This window comes from Ambystoma mexicanum, chromosome 2q (genome assembly GCF_040938575.1).
Source record: "Ambystoma mexicanum isolate Mex_15411 chromosome 2q, UKY_AmexF1_1, whole genome shotgun sequence".
In the NCBI taxonomy this organism is placed as follows: Eukaryota; Metazoa; Chordata; class Amphibia; order Caudata; family Ambystomatidae; genus Ambystoma; species Ambystoma mexicanum.
In genome coordinates, this window is record NC_090924.1 from 116,261,792 (window position 1) to 116,286,883 (window position 25,092).

A 25,092-nucleotide genomic window follows, 5' to 3' on the forward strand; every position below is an offset into this window, starting at 1 on the left:
CAGAATTAAAGTAATTATTTTGCAGGGAATACTGCAAGCCATTTAATTAATAATAGGACTTCTTCATTTTAATATTTTCATTAAAAATATATCCTTCCAATGCCAATAGCATATGTAAAGATGATGTAATTACAGCAAAAGTTGTATTCTAGTTAATTTGAGAATTAATATATAAAGTGATCCTTTATTCTGCTATGTTAGTAATTCATTTCAAACTATACTGGTTCAAACCTAGGAATAGAAATGACAATGCTATTGAATTTCGTTTGGCTGTGTCAAGTGCATTGAAAAGATAGGTCTGCATTGATACATGAAGACATGAAACCTAAAGGAGCTGTAATGAAAGAACAGAACTGAAATTGCATTTTATGTTTCTGTTCCCACTTGTAGGCATACTGAAGAGAAACAAGGGCTCCAGTCTAGTGGGAACTGGATAGAAGAGTATTACATGTAATGGTCAGGCCAGATGACTTTTAAGACTACCCTAATCTGATCCTTTATTATATTCAAGGGAGTCTTCTAAAGCAGATAAGCACTATACCTTTCCTTCAGTGTTCATTCATGACACCAGGTTTTGCCTTCATAGAATCTATCACATGTTTTATTTCACATCAACAGAATTCATTAGCAGTGGGAAGTCGATAGAAGAGATGAATGGCATTCAGATTCACTGCGACTAGGACTCTCTTGGATTAGTCAAGTTGAGAGGTCATTAAAAATATGCACACTAAAAGCCTTCTACTTTGGATAAGTGGTGGCATAGTAAGGGAATATTTAGCCGATGTGTCATCTTTATCCTCTTATGGAGAACTGTTTCAATGTCACACCAAAGAAATAAATGCATTTAAAATGTAGAGGATAATATTTGAAATGTGCAAAAACAATATAATCATGTTAAGGATTAGCTTAATTTGTTAAAAACGTATGAATTTGCCAACAATGATCAGAATTCTATCATTCAATATCTCAGAATATGCACCTTGACTCATAGAATCTAAAAATATATGTTTTATCAAGGTAGCACAGATGAGTCAAATTAGAGCATACAAACAAAATGGATGTTTCTCATTAAGGAAGGCTTTCCTCCCGCCCCTTGGACTGGAAAGCCACACCTCTGGCCAGCCGGAGGTGGAGTTAAGAGAGAAATCTAATGACATACACAGCCGACAGAGATTATTATGGAATATTGGATGAGGAAGAGATAGACGGGGAACAAACTGGAGATTGCAGTGCAGAGCAAGAGAAATGACTCTTGGCAGATGAGTCCATGTGACCTGTCCATTGTGAGAAGGAAGTCCAAGCAGCCCATGGAGGGATGACCAGATGGCGCTTGATGATTGATTCCAAAAAGGCCACCTTAATTGAGGGTTTGCTGACAGGACAATGTATAGCTGTTTCTTCCAAAACCAGAATTTACCTCTGAAAAAGTCAATCAATCACAATTCCCTAAATTGTCCAACTTGATCAGGGTTGAATCTGGGATGGTAATGTAGGCAAATGCAATTCGAAAACAGGGACATAGGTGCTAGTATCCCAATGTTCTGTGTTCCTTCTATATATATTCAATAGAAAGTGAGATGTTGTTTCTTTACGGTCCAGTCCACTTTGCAGTAAAAAACAAAATCCAAATCTGAAAGCATTGTGGCTGCCGCTTTAAAGTGGGATTGCCTTTGTAAAGTTAAGTATTATTTGAAAAATAAGTTGTGGTTGGAACCGGTGCAGAGCCACGTCTGGTCATAGTATAAATACATGTTACTAATGCCTGGAGCGACATGGCACAGTTAATGCCATCAAGGAGAGCCATAGCATAGTTGAGATGTTTGCATGACACAATGCATGTTGAAAGAATTATTTTCATTAAGAACTATGCGAAATGCAAATCCTCTGCATTCTCCTGTCTTTCAATGCCTAGTGTGGGGAATCCTGTGGATCCCTCACCAGAACCCTGCCTAAAGTCTCCTCCCAGGTGGCCAGGAGAGGGCAGACGCTTCCTGATCCCAATCCGGGGGGTGATGTACTGTGGGAGTATTCCGTGTGGTGAGACACAGTATTTCTCCTCTGTGAGGTATACTCTTGCCACTAAGTTAAAGGAGGAACTGGCTTATTGTCACTTTTATATATCTCGATCTCCTAGTGAGGCTGAAAGGATAAACATCAAGGTTGCATCAAAAGAACAGGTCTTTTGTATCCCTAAAATTAAACATCTTCCTCAATGCCAAAGGTATACCAAAAGGAATGACGGAATCCCTCTTCTAAAAATATTCTTCTAAAAATATGAAGGGAATTAAAGCCACCCTTAAAAGTGTAAAAGAAGTGTAAAGACCTAATTTCTTTCAAATTAACTACATGTCCCAGAATCCCCATGGGACTGTGTTGAAGAAGAGGGCTGAGGAGGCATGCAGAAGTAAAGGACAGGCAAGTAGGCCTAACAGCCTTTGCCAGGGTCAGGCAATTAACATTAAGGGCATGAACTTGAAGTCAGTTGCCCCACCCAAGACGCATAAAAGGCTGCAGTAGGAAGGAGCAGGAACTGGAAGATTGGCAGTAGTAGCAGAAGGACAAGAGCATGAGGCTGGCAGTTCACGAGGAAGTGTGACCACTTAAGGAACGCCAGAACGAGAGAAGAGCAGATTTCACCTGCTGGTTCTGAGTTGGTCCTGTGTTCACAAAACGTGACTGGCTGTGGCTGCACTCAGAGAGACTTGGAGAAGTTAAAGGTTTCCTCAGGTGCGCCTAATCACTGTGACTGCAGAGCTGAAGTCATGCAGATACCCAAGGCTTGTGTGCAGAATCAAACCGAGGGAAATAGGAGACTCTCTGTGGTCGAGGCCGGAACGGAGACACCCGTGCTGCAGAGGGGTGTGTGTCCCAAGAGTGCCTGAAGTAGTAGTAGCAGAGAGAAAAGTCGGGAAGTGGAAGCCGCCCGCAACTTCAGTGTTTTTGGAGCTGGTGAGTGAAGCTCTGTATTCCAATTCACTGAAAACTCCTTGCCAGTAACTGTAACCAGCTCAATTAGAACAGGCATAGAAGTAGACGCGAGTAAAAGTTGTTTGTTGCTGTGGGAAGACTTGACAACAAAGGAAATGTATCACGTGCACGCTTAACACAACTCAAAGTGCTCGCATATAAGAAAAGCCTTCTCCTTTACATTGTTGTATTAATTAACCTTTCCGGAGTGGTCGCGTGTCTCCAATTAAGAGGGAGAATGCTGGTTTGTAATCACTCGAATGGTAGCAGCTGACTTTCCTGAATTGTTACAAGACCTGTCACATCAAAGAAAGGTTATGTATGAATGATGGTGATTCCCGGTCCATGTTAAAGCAGCATTCTGTATGAATGAAAGGGACATAGGTATTTGCAGCCTTTAAAGTTAAAATTTTCCATTAAAGAGTGGTTGCATTTACCTAATTCTGTTTCCTTTGTGAAACCCGAATATTGTAACAGTCAGAACAAGAACTTTGTAATTGTAGAAGTTGTTGAAGTAACGAGAAGAGCAAGCATTACCCAAGCCAGCAGGCAAATCCTTTCTAACATGAAACCGGCCCTGTTAAGATCTAACCGCCTTATTTTGAAGTTGTCATAGTTGTTACAAATCCAGTGTCCTCTGATACAAGGGTGACAAGGTTATCCAAGGCTGGAAGAGTGGCAATACAGCTTTAGGGTAACTGCTGGAAACAAGAAGGTGTCCATAAAGCTGGGTAAGGGAGCTTGGTGCTCATTAAAATAACTGATCAACAATCTGTAAAGCTGAGACTGTTGAAGCTGAGAGAGAGAAGCATTCTAGAAGCCAAGGCAGATTCTATTGGTAGCTGTAAGACAGCTAGAAGAGGCAAAGAGGCTGCACCTTTCCTATGGCAAAGGATAGAAGAGTGCCTTGCCTACCTGTGTAGGTCAAAGAGTCTTGCCTTTAAGTTGCCTAATAAATCCTCAAAGTTCCAAGTTGCAGTAGAGCTAACAAAGCTGTGGTTGTCTATAATGTTGTCAGAGAACATTCTATTGAAGGTGGTTGAAGCAGTAGTACACTGTGAAACAAAGGAGCCTGCTGTCCCTGTGCCATTAGCGGAAGGGAGTTGTCAAGAGAAAAGCAACCCCTTTAGAAGAAGCATCCTGACAAAGACGCTGCATAAGTTACTAAAAGATGGACAGTTGTTGAAGTAGAAGTGGTACTTTTGTTTTGAACTTTGCCAGGTCTATCCTGGACGGAGGTTATCCAGGACTACCATTGGTGCTGTTTTCTTTGTGGAAATTGAAAAGGGTAAATCTGGAGACCGTGTTTGTGGAAACTATCTAGGTTTTTACTATAAATTACAAACACAACATGCTGAATAGACAATTTGGTAGCCCTATAGTTGCTACGGTCGTGCATTTTTTATTCAATTTGCATAGTGATGCATGGTAGCAATAGCAATGTCTTCAAACTTATCCTGAAGTCGTATTCCACTAGAAAATTATTCTCTTAAAAGGGAACTCTCATGTACAGTTTTTTTAGACCTTTATATAATCACCATCGGAAGCTTGGCGAAAATCAACAAACATTTACAAATATCTTATTTCACCCCAAAAACAAGTTATCTAGTTTGATTCTGGGGAGACATTACACAACTATTTACTTCAACCATGTTTACTTGGTGAGTTACGGTCTAGGTTCTGTTGTTAAAAGTTTGCATATGAAGGGGCTTGAGCCAGGATGGAGTGCAGCAAAGCCCTCCTTAGATTTTGTAGGAGTAATCTGGAGACACTGCAGCATGTATTTGTGGATTGTCTATTTTTAAATAATCAGAGAATTCTATTTGTAGTAGAATCGTTTAGTCTAATGTAACCAATGATGATACTTTGGTTTTGTTGTTTAACGATGCTATAAATGCCATAAATGCCATTATATCAGACATGAAAAGATTTTGGCAGTCTGTCAATAAGAAATTATGAATGTATGCATTTTTAACTTTAATTATTTAAAAAAGTTCTGTACTGGTTTAATGTGTTTTGTTGTTGTCACGGTATTGTGCTTCACCAGAAAGAAACACATTCATCAGCTCTCAGTGCTCCCTTGCAGCAAAGACTACTGTTGCAATAGTGTAACAACAGAATGCTGGCCTCAATTTGGCAAGTAAGCACAGTCCCCGTGTGAGAAACCAGAGGGTATTTTCACTGCCTATACCCTGGGTATCCCTTACTCAGGTGACCAGGGCACGCCCATCGCCTTTGGATCCAGACCCGGGGGTGGACAAGTGCGGGAGGATCACCTCGGTGAGGGGCTCATGGGGAGTGCGGGTAGAACGCCCAGTGGCGAGACATGGTACCCCCCTTTCCAAATTCCCCTGTCCCATCCTATTTTATAGGACATTCCAACTTCCCCCCTTTTCTGCACAAACACTGAGCTGAGGAAGAGGAGATGTGAAGCTGAAAGGAGTACCACCCATGTAATACATTGGACATGCCGCACTAATAAGATCAGGCAAGGTCAGGCACTTGATCTTAATTACAAACACCTGGTACATATTAGCTCTCCACACATGGTTAAAAGGTGGAACACCGAGACACACTCTGAGCAAGGTGATGCACGAGAAGGAGCAGTTATTCCACGGCGACGGCAAACCAGGTGCATCAGAGTAACAGGGAGAGGGAGGGAACCGAGGTACGGAGAGCCCTTGGACACCCGAGTTAGAGATCGTTACCTCAAAAAGGCTTTGAAGGTTGTGCAAGGAAGCCCAGCTGGAGAGAAGAGACACACCTCTTTTGTGTTACATGGATACCATCCACCCTCCTTGGTGTACGGCAGAGTTGGGGTGGTGCAGAGGCAGTTGTGATATCAGCCTTGGCTTCATGATCAAAGCTGCGAAAGACGAAAATTAATTAACGCAGCCAGTGATTTTATGAGAGCAATGAAAGTCTGGTCTGTGTTAAATGAAACTTGACGGCAACAGTATCCAACGAATAAAGGTTGCACGTGTGCTCATAAGGCGCGAGAGAAAGTAAAGCATTGTAAAGAATTGTAAATTAAAGATACAAAGTAACAGAGTGGTCCGGCGAAAGAAGATTGCCCAATCGAAAGTCTCTGTAAAATGTCTGATGCCGTAGAAGCGGCGTGAAGAGAAAGAAACTGAGATACAAGATTTGAACTGTTGTTAGGTTTGATCCTGGAAGAGAGAAACCTGGATGTGAGAAATATCTTGGAACTGTTAGGTTTGATCCAGACAGAGGGAAACCTGGATGTGAGAGATATCTTTGAACTTTGAAATAAGTACTGTGCTCGAAACTACATTTACCAAGAGGCCTTGGTATAGGAGAGAAAAAGTAAAGTTTGAGGAAAGAAGGTCGAAGTGGTCATGTCGAGGTAAGAGCAAAAGCCTTGCAGTTTCGAAAGTCTTTGACAGCGGAAGGAAAGTGAAAGGAGTCTCGAGCCCAACAGAGGGAAGCCTATGGTTGTGTGATTGAAACTTGGGGAAGGGAACCCCCACAAATTGTGATTGAAAGGTTTGAGCCTGGCGTAGGGAAACCTGTACTGAGAATTGTGGTAACCAGAAGGAAACAAACTCTGTGGAACTGTATGATACACTAAAAGGTGACCTAGGCTGGAGTGAGAGAAAGCCGAGAGGTCCATTGGATAAACTAGTGACTTTTCCTTGAAGGCCAAGTGGGCCCTGGTCCACGAAACGAACATCATCCTTGTGTCCGAAGCCCGAGTGTGTCGCAAGGTCCAAGTGTGCCACCTTACCCTGTTCTACAAAACGTGGGAAAGGGAGTTTACACAGCCATAATGACATTTCTTTTGAACACTGATTTTCCTTTTTGGATTATACATTCCCTTTACACATGTATTGTATTAGAAAGAGGGCAGGCATTAGGTTTATTAGTATAGGCCATTTTAGTTTGACTAAAGACCAGGGACGTCATTTCACCAAAATGCCAGGGGTAGCGGAAGTGACATCACACGACCCATGACCCCTGATGACATCACAGGAAGTGATGTCATTTGACCCCACCCCGAAGTGATATCGCGGGAAGCGATGGAACACAACCTTTCACCCGTTGACAAAACAGGAAGTGGCATCACATAGCATTGTACACAACGAAAAATATGGTTACGATATAACTATAAGATCAGTGTGTATAGGCCCATATTACCAAATTACTGTGAATGCAAGCATACGTCCATGACCAAATGATAATGATGTGTTATTATATAGCACTTACGCTTAAGCGCTTTATATAGAAAAAATATACACCCAATATCACCCAACCTGTGTTGGTACTCATTTATCAACCTCAGAAGGATGTAACGCTGAGTTGAGGCGTTTAAGAACAGACTAAATCAGTGACTCGCCCCCTGAAGTGTGCCTGAAATAAACCTTTAATGAGTCTAGCAATTATTGTATAGAATTCCAGAAAGACACATTATTTGGTATTCCTATTCTTTCTTATTTAGGTTCAGTGCTGAAAGTGTTAGACTTGTGGCACTCCTGTTCTTATTTTTCTACTTTTTTTTAAGGGGCCTGAACAAGAAAACCAGCCACTCCAGAAGTAAAGAGCCACATTGTGCTGGCCACAGCCCAGGAGCTTGCATTTAAAAAAAAAACGTGTTTTTTTTCTCTTTTTTCTCGCAAGGGAGAACTCAGAGGTCGGAGTTGCGACCTCTGGCGACCCCTAAATGGCGTCCCTGTAGTAAAGACTGACTAGAACTGTATTTTCATTTCCTTTGATGGTCGAGAATATTTCAATCTTATTTATAGGGCAAGATAGGAGTTTTCCAACCCCTTTTAAACCATCAATAAAGGTTTTGAATCTTGCAGCTCTCGTGTCAGTGTCTACCTGTGATACCATGCCTCATTCACACCCCACCACAGAGGCTAATTGGATAACTTGTTTTTAGGGTGAATTTGTCAAAGGCTGTTGGTGTCCCCTCAGTTTAAACTGATGATTATGCCAATATTTAAAAAGTATTCATGGGCTTTCCCCCTTAAGCGTATGACAGTTAGCTCTGCATGCCATCATAATTTGTTTCATTTGTGGACTTCCGTAGCTGTAGAACAAGGGTCGGAAGCCTTCGACTGTGCTGGCAATGATTGATAGGAGTTGTAGTCCAAAATATCTTACTAGCCAAACTTGATCGCAAAGGCTCTAGAATCTTTTCCTTTCCACAGTCAGTGCCGGTAGCACCACTTTTCCATTGGACAAGGCAAAAGTGCTGATTGCAGTAAATGTATACATTCGTGACTATGGGATTCGAAGGCATTTTGCCAAGCAAGACGAATGGTATGTGTTCCAGCACATCTACCCACAATTACATCATTCTTTCAGAGTAGCACATGTCGGAAAGAGATTGAATAACTAATTAGGCCGGCAGTACAAAGCGTCCTTTCTTGGATTTTGGTTCCACCATTTTAATAATAGATCCCCCCATTCCTTGACATATTTGTCAGTTTTTCATTGTATGGCCACCGGACGTTTGACTTTATGACTGCACACGTTTTCTCTTCAGTTATTGGTTGCTCTAAAACCTTTTTTATTCGAAGATTCCCAGTTTAGGCTGTTCTAACACCTATTCAAAAGGTGATCCCTCTGAAGGGGTTGTTTTGTGCAGGTAGGTGTGTATGTAGTTATTCTTAAATATCACCATTTTGTATTGTATTTGTGCCACCATGCTGAATTACTTGCTTAGATGTGTGATCGTATGATGTGATCCCTTTCCCTTGTTCAGGCATGCAAGTCGATTAGCGGCTGGTGATTTATTTCATTGGAGTGGCATAAGTATTTGCCACGTATGTATATGAGAAACTGAACATAGCAAGGGAGCCTTAGCCAACCAAGGGGAACAGGGCTTCTCCGCTCTAGAAATATTTGCAAATGTGTTGAAATGGTGTATTTTACAGCACACTTTTTGTTACAAAATGTGTAAAAAGCCTTACAATGAACAATCGGTTTTGTAGGGTAACCTGTGTAAAAATCCAATCGATGCCTCTTCACCAACGCACACAAATATATTTCAACACATTTGTATGATGACTTTGCCCACACAGTATTACATTAATCTGCCAGTGGAAGAAGACATTTGTATGCTGGCTGCGCCTAGTAATGGCAGTATTGCCACTGGGAGAAAACATGTCCATGCCGACAACGCCAGTATATGCCAATATCCATACATATGATTTATTTTCCCATAGTGCCAGTAATGCCACTGTAAGAAACCATGTCCATTCTGGATGCACAACCAAATCTAGGCATTCCTAGGTAAGAACATGCTATAGTTTGCTTTGCTCATACTGCCAGTGATGCTACTGTAAGAAAACATGTCCATGTTGGCTGCACCACTATAGGCCATTATCACTATTGTAAGAATACACGTTTGCTTTCCTCATACCAGAATGAAAATGTAAAAACCATGTCCATGCTTGGCATGCTGGTTGTTGCAAAATATGTCTGGTTTGTCCTGTAGCATTTGTCTGACTACACACCCCACCCAATCTTACATGCACATTTATTTGCACACATGCACACCCTGCACTGACAAATACGTTGTATGTGCATACCTACACACAGGCATTTCATATCATAATCATCCCCTGAAGAAGAGAACTCATCTCGAAATGCGTTGGGCAACTTTGTTTGGATCAATAAATCCTGAAAATCTCAAATATTCAGCTGCAAGTCTATTCTGTACACCATGAAGAAACTACTGTTATTACTTTGTGATTTTCAAAGTGTGTCATTATTATTATTATTTTGAAAATGTACTATGAACTTCCAAACAACTTAACCTAGAAATATTTGGCTAAACAGCCACAAATAGTGTGCAGGGGACGGGGAGTTCCCTAATTGGGAACTTATCTAGTTCCGGTATTATTAAAGCCACAACTATGGTTACTAGATGTTGGTTCAAGATATATGGCTGTAGTCCGGGATTTCCTTGGACTGGCGAAAATATTGCGTATGATTATTAACCACAACCAATATAGTCACTAAGTGTTGATTTTAGAATTTTGGCTGCATTAGGTATCAATTTCCATATCGTTGTGGATCTATGAACATGATTGAGGTATCAGTGTTAAGAGTGTCCTATTAGGTACACTCTGCCGTGGTCTGTGTCCCGCATGTGATAACGAGCAAGGAAGGTGTCATGGCGGGCAGAGGACACTAACCTGGCTCTAGCCACATCGTTTTGTGGACTGGCCGACGTTATGGCCATTTCCTAGGGAAGTGACTTTGGGGTTAGGGAGGCGGGCGTTAGGGGACAGGAAGATCAGTTGATACCACGTTGGTAATAAAGAGAGACGTGTGCTGCAGCTCCGGTGTCCGTGCCTTCTTTGTGTTGCCTCACGTGTGAGTGTTGCATGTGTGGCCCTGACAGCGGATGCTCTGTGGTGGCCATCCTCTGTGTTTACAATGGCGACAAAGTAATTTACAAGCCCGCGCAGGGCTGAGTGGAGTCTCTGCCGTAGAGGAGCACTGCAACCGCAGGGCCTGGAGGATGCTGTCGGTCATTTAATACGTGTGTCGGCGTGCCTCCCGCGTATATGCCCGCCCCGTCTCTACATCCCCTGCCCAAGTAGCCATCTTGGCCGCAACGGGCCATGCGAGGCCGCAGTAGAAGGGCAGGGACACACCCTGGTGGCAGCAGGGACCCAGGGGGGGGCGCATTATTGAAACACCCGATGTGGGTGCCTGCAAGTGAAGCAAGAGGGGCAGGAGCCGCCCCAGAGACCTGGCACAACGACAGAAGGCCACAGACACACCCTGGTGACCACGAAGGCCCAGGGGGGGTGGCACATCATCACAAAATATACGTCAAGAAAGGCAGGAGCCGCCATAGTGGCCTGGCACGATGCCACAGGGCCACAAAGCAGCTGTGACCACACGGGAGCCAGGGGCCAAGCCAGAGCCTGTGGTCAGAGGAAGCTCACGACACAACAGCGGGGACGCACGCCCCGCCACACGACAGAGGCCCAAAAAGGGGCCCACCACATAGTCCAGCCATGTCTGATCAGGAGGCGTCTTCCACATTGGTGGATGGAGCGTCAGGAGGCGCTGCCAGTACGGTACAGGCAGCAGGGGTTGCATCACAAGTACTCCACTTGCCCCACCCTTTTCATCTAAGAGACACCACCAACCTAGTGCCCTGTTGGGTCAAATGATTGCGAGACATAAAATTCTATGTAGAGGGCATAGGGCTCACAGATGACGCTCGCTTGAAGAACACGCTATCCATGGCGGTGGGGACCTGCGATACCGAACATTATGGGAGAGCTGCTCGATCTAGACACGGCATTTTACGGCAACCTCTATGGCAAATTATCAGAATACTTTGCTCCTCACACCAACATAGATTATGAAAGACACCTCTTTCATACCATGCGACAGGACAAAGGTGAATCTCTTGACAACTTTGTCATGAGACTCAGCATCGTACTCAAATATTGCGAATTTCACAGTTATTCCAATGAGGAAGCCCTGCGGCCTAAGGTGATAGCCAGCTGCGAGTCGCAACCTTTCAGAAAAAAGTTACTCGCACTAGCTCGGATGGAGGCGGCTGTGGAGTCCCAGCTCGACAGTCTGGGGAAAATCACTATCCAGCACAAATCGGCAGACCCTGACATCATAAAAAAACTGTCCTCGATATCCAATCAGACGGGCAAGCGCTCGGAGGCTACATGCTTCAGGTGCGGGTATTAAGACCCACACATGGGTGAATGCCCCGCCCTGGGGCAGCAGTGTGCGGCGTGCAGACGTATGGACCACTTCAGAGCCGTCTGCAAGAACGCACCAGCCCCAGCGCCCAGCCGACAAAGACTCCGAAGAGCGACGGAGGAGCACTCGATTGAGCCCGCCAGGCAACAGGCAGGAAAGTGAACCGAGGAGTCAAAGGCAGGAGTACTGAGAATGCCGAAGCACGTATACGCGAGAGAAGAGGCGGCCACCAGAGGGGTCCAGACGCAGTGGGTGGAGACGATTCATCCGTTACATAGAGATGAGATCTCCCTCGAGCAGCAAATCCCCATCGTCAGGTGACGATCAACGGAAGTAGGGTTATGTATGGGCGCTTAACAATTACACCACCGCCCAACACAGCCCTGTGCTCATGCTACAAGTCAATGATACCCCGCTGGAATTCCTCATCGACACAGGGGCGACTGTTAACATCATCAGCGAGAAGGCATACAACACCCTTGCCCGGCCCCCAAAGCTGAGAAAGGCAACAGTAGACATTTATCCATATGGGTCGACCACGCCGCTACCCTGCAAGGGCACCATCATGGCCCGGTGCACACACAAGACGCACGTGGCGAAAATACCATTGCATGTATTAAAGACTGAGGCCAACAGCGGCTGCATACTCAGCTTCACGACAGCAGTCAACATGGGGCTAGTTTACATCTTAAATGAGCTGATGGCCCACAAGTACTTTGCCAGGCCGAAAGCGGTGGAAGCAGCCTTTCCGAAGCTATTTAAAGGACTGGGGAAGTTGAAGCATAGGAAGATCCAATTACACATGAACCCGGAGGTTCGCCCAGTAGCCCAACACTATTGTGGCATAACGGTCAACATACAGAGACAAGTCAAGGAAGAGCTAGACAAACTCATCCAAATACAGGTAATCGAACCAGTCATTGGTCCAATGCCCTAGGTGTCGCCCATAGTCCCAGTGCCCAAGAAGTCCCTGGACGGGTCCATACAACTGTGCAAGGACATGCAGAGGGCCAATGTAGCAATTGAACGGGAGCGACACCAGGCGCTGAGGATCACTGACATGATTCACTTACTCCATGGAGCAAAGGTGTTTTCCAAGTTTGATCTCACAAAAGGATACTATCAGATTGAGTTCACGCCTGAGTCGCGATACATCACGACATTCGTGACACACCTGCGGCTGTTTCAATACAGGAGACTCAGTTTCGGCATCTCGTCGGCAGCTGAGATATTTCAAGAAAAAATACACAAGGTCATACGGCATGTACCCAACTGCCTACACCACTCGGACGATGTCTTAGTATTCGGGAAGACAAAAGAGGAACACGACAAAGCGTTGCACAGGGTGTGTGCCGCACTGGAGGCTGTAGGCCTCACGCTCAACAAGGCCAAATGCGAGTTTGGAAAAGGGGCGCTACGCTTCTTGGGGCATGTGTTCTCTGAAAAGGGGATGAGGCCCGATCTGGACAAAGTGGCAGCCCTCAATATCGTACAACCTCCCCAAAACACATCAGAATTACAATCCTTCCTGGGTTTGGCAAGCTACTGCTCGAGATACCTCAAGGACTATGCCACCGTCAGCAACCCTCTGCGGCAAAGACCAACCGTCTAAGTGGTCCGATGACTGCCAAAGAGCGTTTGAGACCATCCGCAACAACATCGCCAGGGCCGAGGACATGGCATACTTCAATGCGCAGAGGAAGACTGAGATAATAGTGGACGCCAGTCCCTTGGGGCTGGGAGCCATTCTGACACAGAAAGATAGGGATGACCCATCCAATGTATTCATCGTGGCTTACGCTAGTAAGAGCCTCACAGCCGTGGAACAGGCATACTCCCAGGTGGAGAAAGAGAAGAGAGCCTGGCAGTGGTATGGGCCTTTGAATATTGCCACTTATTCCTTTAAGGGAAGGCATTCAAAGTCGTGACGGACCATCAAGCCCTTTTGACGATCTATGGGGACCCTAAGGTCAGGATGCCCTCCAGGATCGCTAGATGGGGGCTATGCCTGCAAGATTACAAGTTTGACATCAAATATCGGCCAGGCAAGGAAGACAACCCAGCGGACTATTTGTCCTGTCACCCCACTGACCCGACTCGAGCAGGGCCATCCATAGCAGACGCCTATATCAATAACGTGGTTCATCACTGTTAGGGAGAATTCTCAGAAATGTGCTAATTCCCTCCACCTTATAGACCCCCAGCACCTTTGCTGGATTTTGAGGACCTGATTTTTTTAACCTGGAGAGAGTGAGACTCTTTTTCCTACTCTGTTATGTATTTTAATGTGATTTTGAACTCTGTGTTTCTTTTGGTTGTGGAGTCTGACAAACTCCATAGGCATCATCTTTTACATTGTGTCACACATCACCTTCAGTGCAGTGGCACAGGGAAGTCTTTCAGATTTCCCAAAGGTTTAAATACCTTCTCTTGGATAAACTACTGTTTCCAAGAGCAGTAAAGTGAAATTGACTTTACTTACATTTGTAACTTTCTAGACCCAGCACACACTATCTTACAATAGGGTGTTGGAGGGGTTACCTAGTATCCCCTTGGTCTAGCTTCTCATGTAACATTTTTTATCTTACCCTTTTCTCGCTGAATGGCTGGTGGCAGTGGTTTTGTTTTAACTACTGTGGTGTGTATTTACCACGGGTTGCGTTCGCAGCTGCAGTAAAGCACCCAAGGGTGCCATTTTTGTCAAAATGGTCCGGGCTTCTTTTTTCGCCATTTCTTTGTGGAAAGGTCCTTCTTGAGATTTACTCTGGGCGCCAAACCAGGTTTGGTCCCATTGTTCGCTTTGCCTTTGGTGGGATTCACGAGTGAAGCCGCCTCTGGCTCAGGGTGTCTGGGGTAGGCAGGAAGTGAGGGAGGTGCCCGTAACTCCCTGTGCTTAGTCTCCTAGGAGACCCGAATGCACTCTGTGGGGATTTGCCAGCTGACTGTCCGGCAAGGACAGCCACCCTGCTGGGTGACTGACAGCTAGGCTGGAATGAATGGGAGAGAACTGAACAAAAGGTGAGGCTTTTGGCTTGGAAGGCAGAGTCGACGACTGGACGAAGGAACCGAAGGAGAACTTGCAGAGGACACGTGATGCAACTCCTGGACCGTTGGTTTGCCCGGTGAAGCCCTGCAGCTGTGCTGAAACTCCTAATTCGCATCGACAGAGAATCCCCGGCAAGGACAACTTCTCCCCTTGAGTTGGCGGGACCAATCAACTCCAAAGTAAGCCACCTGGACATCCATCTCGGAGCTGGTTGAATTTTTCCACAGAGTTGCTGCTGAAAACCGTATAGCCAGGGAGAGGAACACCAGATTGTGTGTGTTGCTTTTAAGCTGGCCTAGAGCTCCAGGAAGATCCTCTGGACTCCCAGGAAGCAGGACTGACCGAGCCTGACCCCCCTCAACAGAGTGCAGGACCCCAGAAGCAAGGAAAGTCCATCTCGACAGCCAGGAACTGTGGTGTTGCTATTTGTGGTAGACGCAAGGAGCTGAAACACTGAACAGACACTGATTTGAAGATTGCCGGTTGCGAGCGGTAACCGTCCCATTGCAGTGCAGGAGTCCTCAGAAGTCCTTCCTCTTGTTACCACGACTGAGGCCCAGGAACAGTGAGATCTGCAGAGCTGCGCAGGAACAGAAGTCATCTGCTGCACTTTTTCTTCAATACAAAGGTACTGTAAAAACTCTGAGAGAACTTACCTCTTACTGTAGAGTTGCTTGCATCTTCTACTACTCTAATAATCAGCTTGTGGCCCTACATTTGATTCTTCTTTTCTTCAAAGACATCTAAGACACTGTGCAAAGATTTTCTCATTATCTGCAAAGAAGTGCTTCAGCTCATATAGACTTTTGCCTATTGACTTTGGCTTTCACTGAATTACTTTTATTGGGGGATCTGTAAGTAGTTGCCTGCTTAAGAATATTTGTGGCCTCTTGTATGTTCTGAATAACCTTTTCCTTTGACTTATTACTATATGATTCTAAATGCAACAGTGATATATTAATGTCCCCAGCACTCTAGCAATTGAAGTCACCTGAGGGTGTAGGTAGTGTCTGTGGGCCATCCCAAAAGGGTATCTACTGATTTAGAGCTTTTAAGAGTGTGTATTTCATAAAGTGTATTTAAGTGTTACTTATATATTGCTCCCTTCTGAAGAAGGCTTATTCGAACTGACTGATAAATAAATTAATAATTGTTTATTAAAAAAAACCTTGTGTGTAAGAGTTTATTTGAATACTTGTCACTGTGAATCTCTGTGTAACTCCCCTACAACTCACATTGACCCCTCTTGAGGTAAGCCTGGCTGCTCAACACGCTACCAAAACTGTGTAGTACAAGCTTATACAAAAGGTTGGGTTTCCTATACCTGTAGTCAGAGTTGTTTGTAATGTTCCCAAAGGGTACTGCATACAAACTTTGCCTAACTATCACCTACAGCCTCTTCCAGTAGGATAGTCCGATCTCATAGCTGAGTCGGAGCAGGATCGAGCCCTTCGCATCGTCAGACACTGCATCCAGTCGGAAAGACGGGCTCGTCTGAGACAGCAAGCCAAACTCGAGAGCGAGTCCGTCCAAGACGACATTAGGTGTTTGGACCTGGTCAAGGATGAACTGTCCATTGTCGATGACCACGTTGTCTTAAAGGGTTGTTAGGTGGTTATTCCGGAGGATCTATGAGAAAAGACAGTCCGGCTGGCGCACGAAGGCCACCGTGGGGTGGTATCAACGAAGCGCCTACTACGTCAAAAAGTGTGGTTCCCCATTTTGGATACCATGGTGGATTAAATCGTAGGAGGCTGCCCGACATGTTCACAGGTGGCCGCCCCCTCACACCCCAATCCGTTGCAGATGTCCCCACTCCTTGAAAACGTGTGGGACGAACTGGCAGTGGACTTCTTTGGCCCTCTCCACAGCGGTGCCTATGTCCTCGTACTGATAGATGAACATTTTCGGTTTCCTGAAGCTCAGCTGGTGGAGAGCACGGCTGCCACGTGCGTGATCTCATTGCTGGACCGCATGCTGTCCACGTATGGGGTCGTGAGAGTCCTAAAGTCAGACAATGGCCCGCCTTTCACCAGCTAGGACTTTCAGAATTTCGCAAGGTACATGGGGTTTCAGCACAGCAAGATAACCCCACGATGGCCTCAAGCAAACGGCATTGTCGAGAGGTTTATGGCAAGCATTAAAAGGACTTTACAGATGGCTACCATTCTCAACAAGCCCTTCGAGCAGGCCCTCTATCAACTGCTGAGGGAATACTGACACACCCCACACAGCACTACCAGGGTTTGCCTGGCTACCGGAAGGTCCGAACCTGGCACCACCAACCTCGCTAGAACAGCAAGCGAGAGACAAGGACCGGGAGGAAAAGAGCACGATGAAGGACAGAGTCGATGCTCGGGAGCAGGCGCACAAATCTACCCTGGAACCCAGAGATCAGGTGTTGATACGCCAACCAAGGAGTCGGAAGGAAGATGCCACTTTTGCACCAGGACGTCTGACAGTGACGCACAGGAAAGGCACTATGATCACTGCCAGTGTGGATGGACATTCGTCCGTGACGCGAAACGCGTCGCACTTCAAGAAGGCTGTGAGCCCGCTAGAACTCGAGTGGGAGCATCCAGACGACAGTCCGGATGAGATAAGCTAGAGGTCGAGTAGTGGTGGATGTGTGAGAGTTTCAAGAGCACACTCAGGCAATCCTGCTACATATGTTGGGTTTAAAATACCTGCTGGAACTGTTTACGGTACTGACGGTAAGTTCCCGAATGATTGGGGACTGCCAAGCCAACGTCAGGTATAGACTAGTTCTGCAACATATGTGAGAAGTGGAATGTTATTAAGAAATAAGGAGGCAGGGGAGCAGGGTCGACATAATTAGTAAAGTAAAATGTCTTATGCCTGGCACCTATGCCTTAACCCAGTTGGCCAAAATCCACTGGGATTTGGATAGCGCCTGCAGCCTCTCTCGCCTGTATGCTACTTGTGATATTATGGTGTAAAGATATATTGGTGAGAAGTAGGGGATCAAACTCTGATGGTAACGTAATTTGATTGTTTGAAAAAAAGGACTACTTTTAAAAATATATTTGTGAACAGTGCATATTTCTTTTCAGAGTGGATTGGAGGCACTGGACCTGGATGGGGAGGAACAAGAAATGCTGGTGTTGGTTAAGCCTGACGACTTCCTCAAGAGTGTCTACTCCTTAAGGAAGGTAAGTAAGGGAGTTCCTGAGTGTGGAGAGCCCGTTTTTGTGGAATCTACTGCTGTGATGGTGGCAACACTGCCTTAACCCATCCATGCTTTATAGTGACTAGTAAGTCACTAGTTACAATCCGAATGGCACCTGTCCTTCCAGAGCAGTAGATGGTTGTGATAAGTTCCCTTTCTAAGACTTACTGGGCCTCATTAGGACCCTGGCGGTAAGGGGTTTGCGCCAGCGTTAGCTGCGCCGACCCCTTACCGCCAACTACGAGTTCCCAGAGCGCCATGGTCACTTTTCCGCCCGCTTTTTGCGGGCGTAAAAATCCATGGCGCTATGGGACCTCGGTGTTAATTACGCCACCGTAGTGTACGGTGGCGTAATTAACACCTTCCCCACTCCCATTGAGCCCTATGGGGCCGAAATGGGAATGGGGAAGGGTAAATGGGTCAATGGGGACTTACCGCCCCGCCGACCTCGGAATGGGGCGGTAAGTCCGCCATCCGCCATGGCGTAAAGGGACTTTGCGCCATGGCGGAAAAGTCCGCCGATGGCGGAAAAAATCCGCCAGGGTCGTAATGAGGCCCACTGTCACTATCCATGCAATGGAGCACAAAAGCCGATCGTGGCCCAGCTCTCATGTGCTGTGTAGAGGGTGCTCCCATTCTGGTATTTTACATTTGAGTCAATGAACATCTCTGCTGGATAGAGTCTCTGTATTCACAAATAACTCCTTAATTACCGGTTCAAGAACAAAAGATGCCTGGTGGGACCTTTTCTGTATGCTTTGAAAGAGGGCTGAGTTGCTTATTTGAAAAGGAAATAATATGCCAGAATTTGTCAAATAAAAATGTATTAATTTGTTTGAATTTAAAAGCACTCGCGCCTAGGCACTCTACATAATTATAAAATGTAGTTAGAAATAATAAACCAGAAAATAAAAGTTAAACCACATATTGCCGCATTTTTAGTTTCATAGATAAGCCGAAGCTAGGCAATCAGAATAAGAGAGAAATGGCATATGAGGAGGGATACAAAGCTTGTAGGTTTTGTTTGGGTGTTTGCCCACCCATTGACTGACCATGTCCATGCTAATCCCTATGGCCATTCCCACCCAGTTCCTGCCCCTCCCCGCTCATAACACCTCCGCATGGGAACTTCTTCAGTTCGTTTAATCAAGCCTTCACATCAAACTTTGCACTCAAAGTGCCTGCCAGTTTTTGCTCAAAGCAGTCTTCTGCGAGTTAATGGCTTAATTGGAGTGTAAATGTGCTACTGGTGTAATAAAAATGTCTGCCTTCAGCCACTCGATTTATAAGCATTCTGGGTCTCCTTCAGTGAAGTCCTTTTAAAAGCAAGCATTGGCAAAGCCAACCGATTTGGCTTGTGTATACTTTTTAGCCATTTGCCAGGCCCAGGTTCTTGCACCATTTTGCACCTGCTACCATCAACCCTAGCGCAGTGCCTGGCAAGTGCCTTTTCAATGCCTACACAAAAGCCCACACTGTTGGCATTGCTAATGTGTTTTACGATGGGCTTAGCTAAGAGATGAGCTTTCAAAAAAGTATGGAAAGAAGCAAGAGTTGCGCCAGGACTTAAAAGCAGAGAAGAGCATTCCAAACTTTATAGGCAAAGAAGGGAGAATGAGCAGTTGCAGTATTGAGCACAAGGACGACAGGCAACAGCCACTAAAGAGAGTTGAAGACTGAAGGCAGTGAGTAGGAAAGTAAACGGAAACCAGAGACGAGAGATAAAGCACCAGACCTTGAACACATTTAAAGGCAATAGAAAAATAGCAAAACTGAAGACAGAGAGGGATGGATAGATAAAAAAAGAACAGCAACCGAAGGAAAGATGTGAGACTGTGGAGGGAGAGGATTGGAAGATGAATTACAGATTTAAAAATGCAGTAATAAGGAGAGAGTGCTTAAGTAGGGAGACAAAAAGAAGTAAGTAACAATAGTCCAGCTGGGAAAAGACCAGTGTATGAACAAGAGTCTTTTTAGAAAAAGGCACAATTTAAAGATCTTGTGGAGGTGAACGCGACAAAATGGACGAGTGAAGACATGTAATTAGTAAAGGAAAGTGAGGAATCAAACATATCTAGATTGCAGGTAGACTGGGAGAGAGTTGTGAGATATTGGGGGATGTACAGTCATGTGCGGACAGGCCAGGAAAGAAGGGAATTCCTGTCTTAGATGGGTTACCATGGAGATAATGTGCAAGCATCCAGAGCTTGATAGTGAAAGGACAATCGGAGATGGAGGTGTTAGGTTGATTAGTGAAAGGAGATAACATTGGAAATCATCAGCATAAAAGAGACAGATTAATCCAAATGATAGAAGAGAGAGGGAAAAACAGTAAAAGGCTCTATAACTGTTATGTGGGACCCTGGAATGGAAAGCACCAGAAGAACCTCAAGCCCTGAAAATGTTAATACGAGCGATTAGAAAGGTATGAAAGAAACGGAGAGCAGAGCCAGATACACCAGGAGAGGAAACAAGTCAAAAAATATGAGGAGATGCAATTGGAAAAATTAGTGACATGTAAGAGAACAGTTTCAGTAGATTGAGCAGGGTGAAAGTCAGATGGAAGTGAAGGGAGGAGTACGTTGGAATCAAGATGGATAGTAGGAGGAGGCAGCACCTTCAATTCAAAGTTAAATAACTACTGCTATAGGGGGCGTGGCTTGGAGCCGACTGAGTATCATGGCTCTGTGAAAGCTTCTGACCAGCCTTGCTGTCGAAGTGAATTTCAGCAGGCTGGAGTCTGCAGCGTACCCTGCAAACCCCCCCTGGGGGTATGAATCCCTGCTGCCTCTAACTTGCCGAGACTGGGACGTCTAAATATTGTTTACAGGCTACTATCAGCGATGGAAAGTGTTATGAAGATGTGTGTACATAAACGCTTTGTAGCCTTGTATTCAGTTCATTACTTAGGTATTTATTTATAAATGGAGAGCTCCCTCTCTGGGTCCACTGCGTCCTTCCTCCAGCTGGCTTCAGAATCGAATCCCGCCCGAGGAACGACGCACCGAACCAGAGTCATGAAGGTTCTAATAACCTTCACGTTATAACATCTCCCTCCGTCAATACTAATAACGAATATGGACAAAAGAAAGCAAGCAAGACAAATAAAATCACAAAGGATGAACAATAAGCCGCTGAGAAATATTGACTGAAAGGATACTCGTTGTCTCATCTCCATCAAGATAGCATAGGATCCAAAGCTGATAAACATGTTTACTACTAATAATAAATGAAATCCTCTTTCACAGGTGCCACTCTTTTCCTGGGTCCTCAACCAGAAGCATCATTGTTTATAGTGCTAGTATGGCATGCACCCTTGAATGATGTGGAATCTCCTTCCTCCCACATGTCTCCCCTCTCCGTCCTGATGTTGTCATTCATAATCTGCTCTCCTCTTCCTTCAGTCTGTTATGTATGGGCACTCGTTCCTCGCTAAACCACGGGCTCGTATCCCTTTAAGGAAGGCGAAACCTGGTACCTGGAAGTTGGCATGGCAACGCTGGCGTCCACTCTACTCCTCCCTCGGACCACGTCGAGTAGTGCGCCGGATTGTCACGTGAATTGCTTCCTTATTAGCACCTCCTCCTACTGGTTCGGTGCTTCTGATCACAGATTAGTGGCGTTTGGAATTCTGTTTACCCATATCTGGTTCTTGTTCTCCCCGTTCCTGTCCTTGTTACCCTGTTCTTTCCTCCACAGTGATTGATCCCCTTGGCTCCTCGACGCGGACTGTTTATTGGTTTGCCTTTTTCTTGTCGCCTTGCCTGGAATTGCCTCGTCTGGTTTCTTGATCTCGGATTGCTATTGGACCTCTCTTGCCTGCTCCTTGGATACCTCGTTTTCTTCAGGTCAGACCTCATCCTCTTCAGTATTTTGTTCTTGGGATTTCTGGAACTTTGAACTGTAGTAGTGGTACACGGACTAGAGACTGCCTGTGTGTACTAGCGTCCTCGTGCCGTCGGGTCAGGGTGTTATTAGGCGTCCTCGTGCCGTCGGGATAGTCTTGGACTGCTTCTTGTGGATTGCTTGGATTCCGCCTGCGAATACTATCCTTCTCCTGGGACACAAACACCGGTAAGCGGTTAACCTTTTTCTGATAAGACTGGGTAGAAGGAGGGGGGTGGTCTTTGTCTTATTGTTACTGGCAGTTGTTATTACAAAACCTTCCTTTTTGCATTGCATGGTATATCTTCGGTATCACATTTTACAAATCTTGTGGTTGTGGTGTGTTGTTATCTCACCTATGCAGGTTTGGTTCCGAATTGCTGCATGATACCCTTATCCAAGTCTCCTTGACATCCCGCATTTCAACCCGAGTTGTTCCACGGAGACTCCAGGATTTCCATCGGCATCCATTCTTTTCTCCAATAGATCGCTCTGGTTCTTTCTAGTCAAAACCAGAGGGGTACATTGGGAAGAAGAATTCATCGACTACACTACGAGGGCAAATCTGGTATCTGACAGAATCAGAAGCCTTAATGGATGCCAATGAAACATTGGCCACCATCTTGCAATTGGTGGCCGATCTCCGCAATGATATGACCGCTGCCCATACTGCTACGCAGCGGCGCATAGATGATTTGCAAGCAGGGTTGTCGCCTCGGGGGGCCGAGGCGGCTCCTTTGGCGGGTATTCCTGACGCAGCTCCTCTCCCATCTCAACAGGGCACGGGTCCTGTATATATGACGGCACAGTTCCCCTTGGCTCCTCCTGAACGGTTCCATGGAGACCCCAAAACATTCAGGACCTTCCTGAATCAGTGTAGACTGCACTTTCTTTGTCGTCCTGCCTCTTTTCCTGATGCAACTACCAAGGCAGCGTTTCTGTTGTCCCATTTAGGGGGCACTGCTGCCGCCTGGGCGAATCCACTGTTGGAAGAAGGGAGTCATCTTCTATATAATTGTGACGCATTAATAGATGCCATGAGTCGCGTCTTTGACACACGTTATGCGACACAAGCTACTGACTTAGAACTGCTCAATCTGCAACAAGGAGGTCTCTCTCTGCTAGCCTACGTGGCCAAATTTAACCAGTTGGTGGCAGAGACCGGTTGGCCTGAAGAAAAGAAGGCCTCCCTCTTCTATAAGGGCTTGTCTGATTCCTTGAAGGACACACTAGCTACTGTGCCAATGATACCCAAGACATTCCCCGAACTTTTGGATTTGGTTCTTCAGATCGATTCCAGACAGGCAGCGAGGAAAGGAGAGAAAAGAACAGCTCCCCCGGTTTCTCTTGCTGTTCCTGTTCCTGCTTCGGGATCCTCTGAACCTATGCAAATAGGGGCTCTGAGAAGTCCTTTATCAGCAGAAATCAGGGAACACCGTAAAAAGAACGGTCTATGTTTTTATTGTGGAGCTTCCGATCACTTGCTCAGGGATTGCTCCAAAAGACCTACCAAGAAACAGGGAAACGCCAAAACCCGGTGACTGAAGGGATCCAGACGCCGGGTATTTCATCTACAGATCCTTCTTTGTGTAGCCCTTATTGTCTGAACGTGTCACTCATGGCCTCCGGTGTTGAGAGAAAGCAGGTTAGCATGGTATTGGACTCTGGAGCCACAGGGAATTACGTGGATGCCTCCCATGCGAGGGCATTGGGTCTCCCGATTGTCCTTAAACCATGTCCGGAAATGGTTAATGCTGTGGACGGTTCTTCTCTGGTGTCTGGGCTAGTGACAGAACGCACTATTGACTTGGTAATGACCACGGATTGTGGGCATCAGGAAAGTATATCCTTTGATCTTATTGCCGCCCCACAGTTCAGATTTATATTAGGTCTGCCCTGGTTCAGACTGCATAACCCATCAGTGGACTGGTATTCAGGGGACGTGTGTTTTCTCTCTGATTACTGTGATACTCATTGTCTAAAAACCCCTGCCATGGTCAATCCAGGCCGCGTTCTCTCTGAACTAGCTGGTACCGTAGGGGCAGTTATCAATACTACGCTTCCTGTGGCTTACCAAAAGTGCAAGGATGTTTTCGATGCTCAGGGGGCGGAGGTACTTCCACCCCATAGACCTTACGACTGTCCTATTGACTTGGTCCCTGGGGCCAAGGTACCTTCAGGACGCATTTACTCCTTGACCCCAAAGGAAGACCTGATTTTGAAGGACTATATTCAGAGTTCCTTGGACTCCGGATTTATACGCCCTTCACGTTCACCTGCTGCCTCCCCATTATTTTTCGTTCCGAAGAAGGAGGGAGACCTTCGTCCTTGCATCGACTATCGGGCATTGAACGCAGTCACAATCAAGAACCAATATCCGATCCCTCTGATTTCGGTTTTACTGGATCAATTGGGGTCGGCCAAGGTGTTTACTAAACTGGACTTAAGGGGTGCATACAATCTTGTACGGATCCGCGAAGGCGACGAATGGAAAACTGCTTTCAAAACCAAGTATGGTCTCTTCGAGTATTGTGTTATGCCTTTTGGCCTGTGTAACGCTCCAGCTACCTTTCAGTTTTTCATCAATGAGGTATTCCATGACATGTTAGGCCATTACGTTGTCACATACTTGGATGACATCTTGATCTATTCTCCTTCGATTGCCTCTCATGTCATTCATGTTTCCAACGTATTGCAACGATTGAGGGAAAATCGTCTATACGCCAAACTGGAGAAGTGCATGTTTCATGTCACTGAGGTGGAGTTTCTGGGCTATAGCATTACTAATCAGGGTGTGCAAATGAGCCGTTCCAAGGTCGCTGCTATTTTGGACTGGCCGCGTCCCAACACATTGAAAGCCTTGCAGTCTTTCCTTGGTTTCGCAAATTTTTATCGGCGGTTTATTCAAGATTATTCTGCCCTAGCTTCTCCACTAACGGCTCTCACCAGCACGAAACATCCGTTTAAGTGGAATGCACAGGCACAAACCGCATTTGAAGCCCTGAAATCCGCTTTCACTTCCGCTCCTGTTCTTCAGCATCCAGATATGAACACACCATTTGTTGTTGAAGCGATGCCTCGGATATAGCCTTGGGCGCTGTTTTATCCCAACATTGTCCAGATACCAAGACTCTCCATCCAGTGGCTTATCACTCCAGGAAACTTACGCCCTATGAAAGAAATTACACTATCACGGAGCGTGAGTTATTGGCTGTCAGAGACGCATTCTTGGTATGGAGGCACCATCTGTTGGGTTCTCTCGAACCGGTACAAGTCTTTACGGATCACA

At 45.7% G+C, this 25,092-nt stretch overlaps 1 protein-coding gene across 3 annotated transcripts in view; it reads left to right on the forward strand.

Annotated features, from left to right (window-relative positions):
• EME2 (essential meiotic structure-specific endonuclease subunit 2) overlaps positions 1-25,092 on the forward strand; it is a 476,808-nt gene that overhangs the window by 115,258 nt on the left and 336,458 nt on the right. For 2 of the 3 annotated variants that reach the window (XM_069646994.1, XM_069646995.1), the window contains exon 3: positions 17,803-17,901. The exons of the other annotated variant lie outside the window; for it this stretch is intronic. In XM_069646994.1, coding sequence (XP_069503095.1) covers positions 17,803-17,901 — 99 coding nt within the window. The remainder of the gene's footprint in view (positions 1-17,802; positions 17,902-25,092) is intronic. 3 annotated transcript variants of the gene reach the window in all.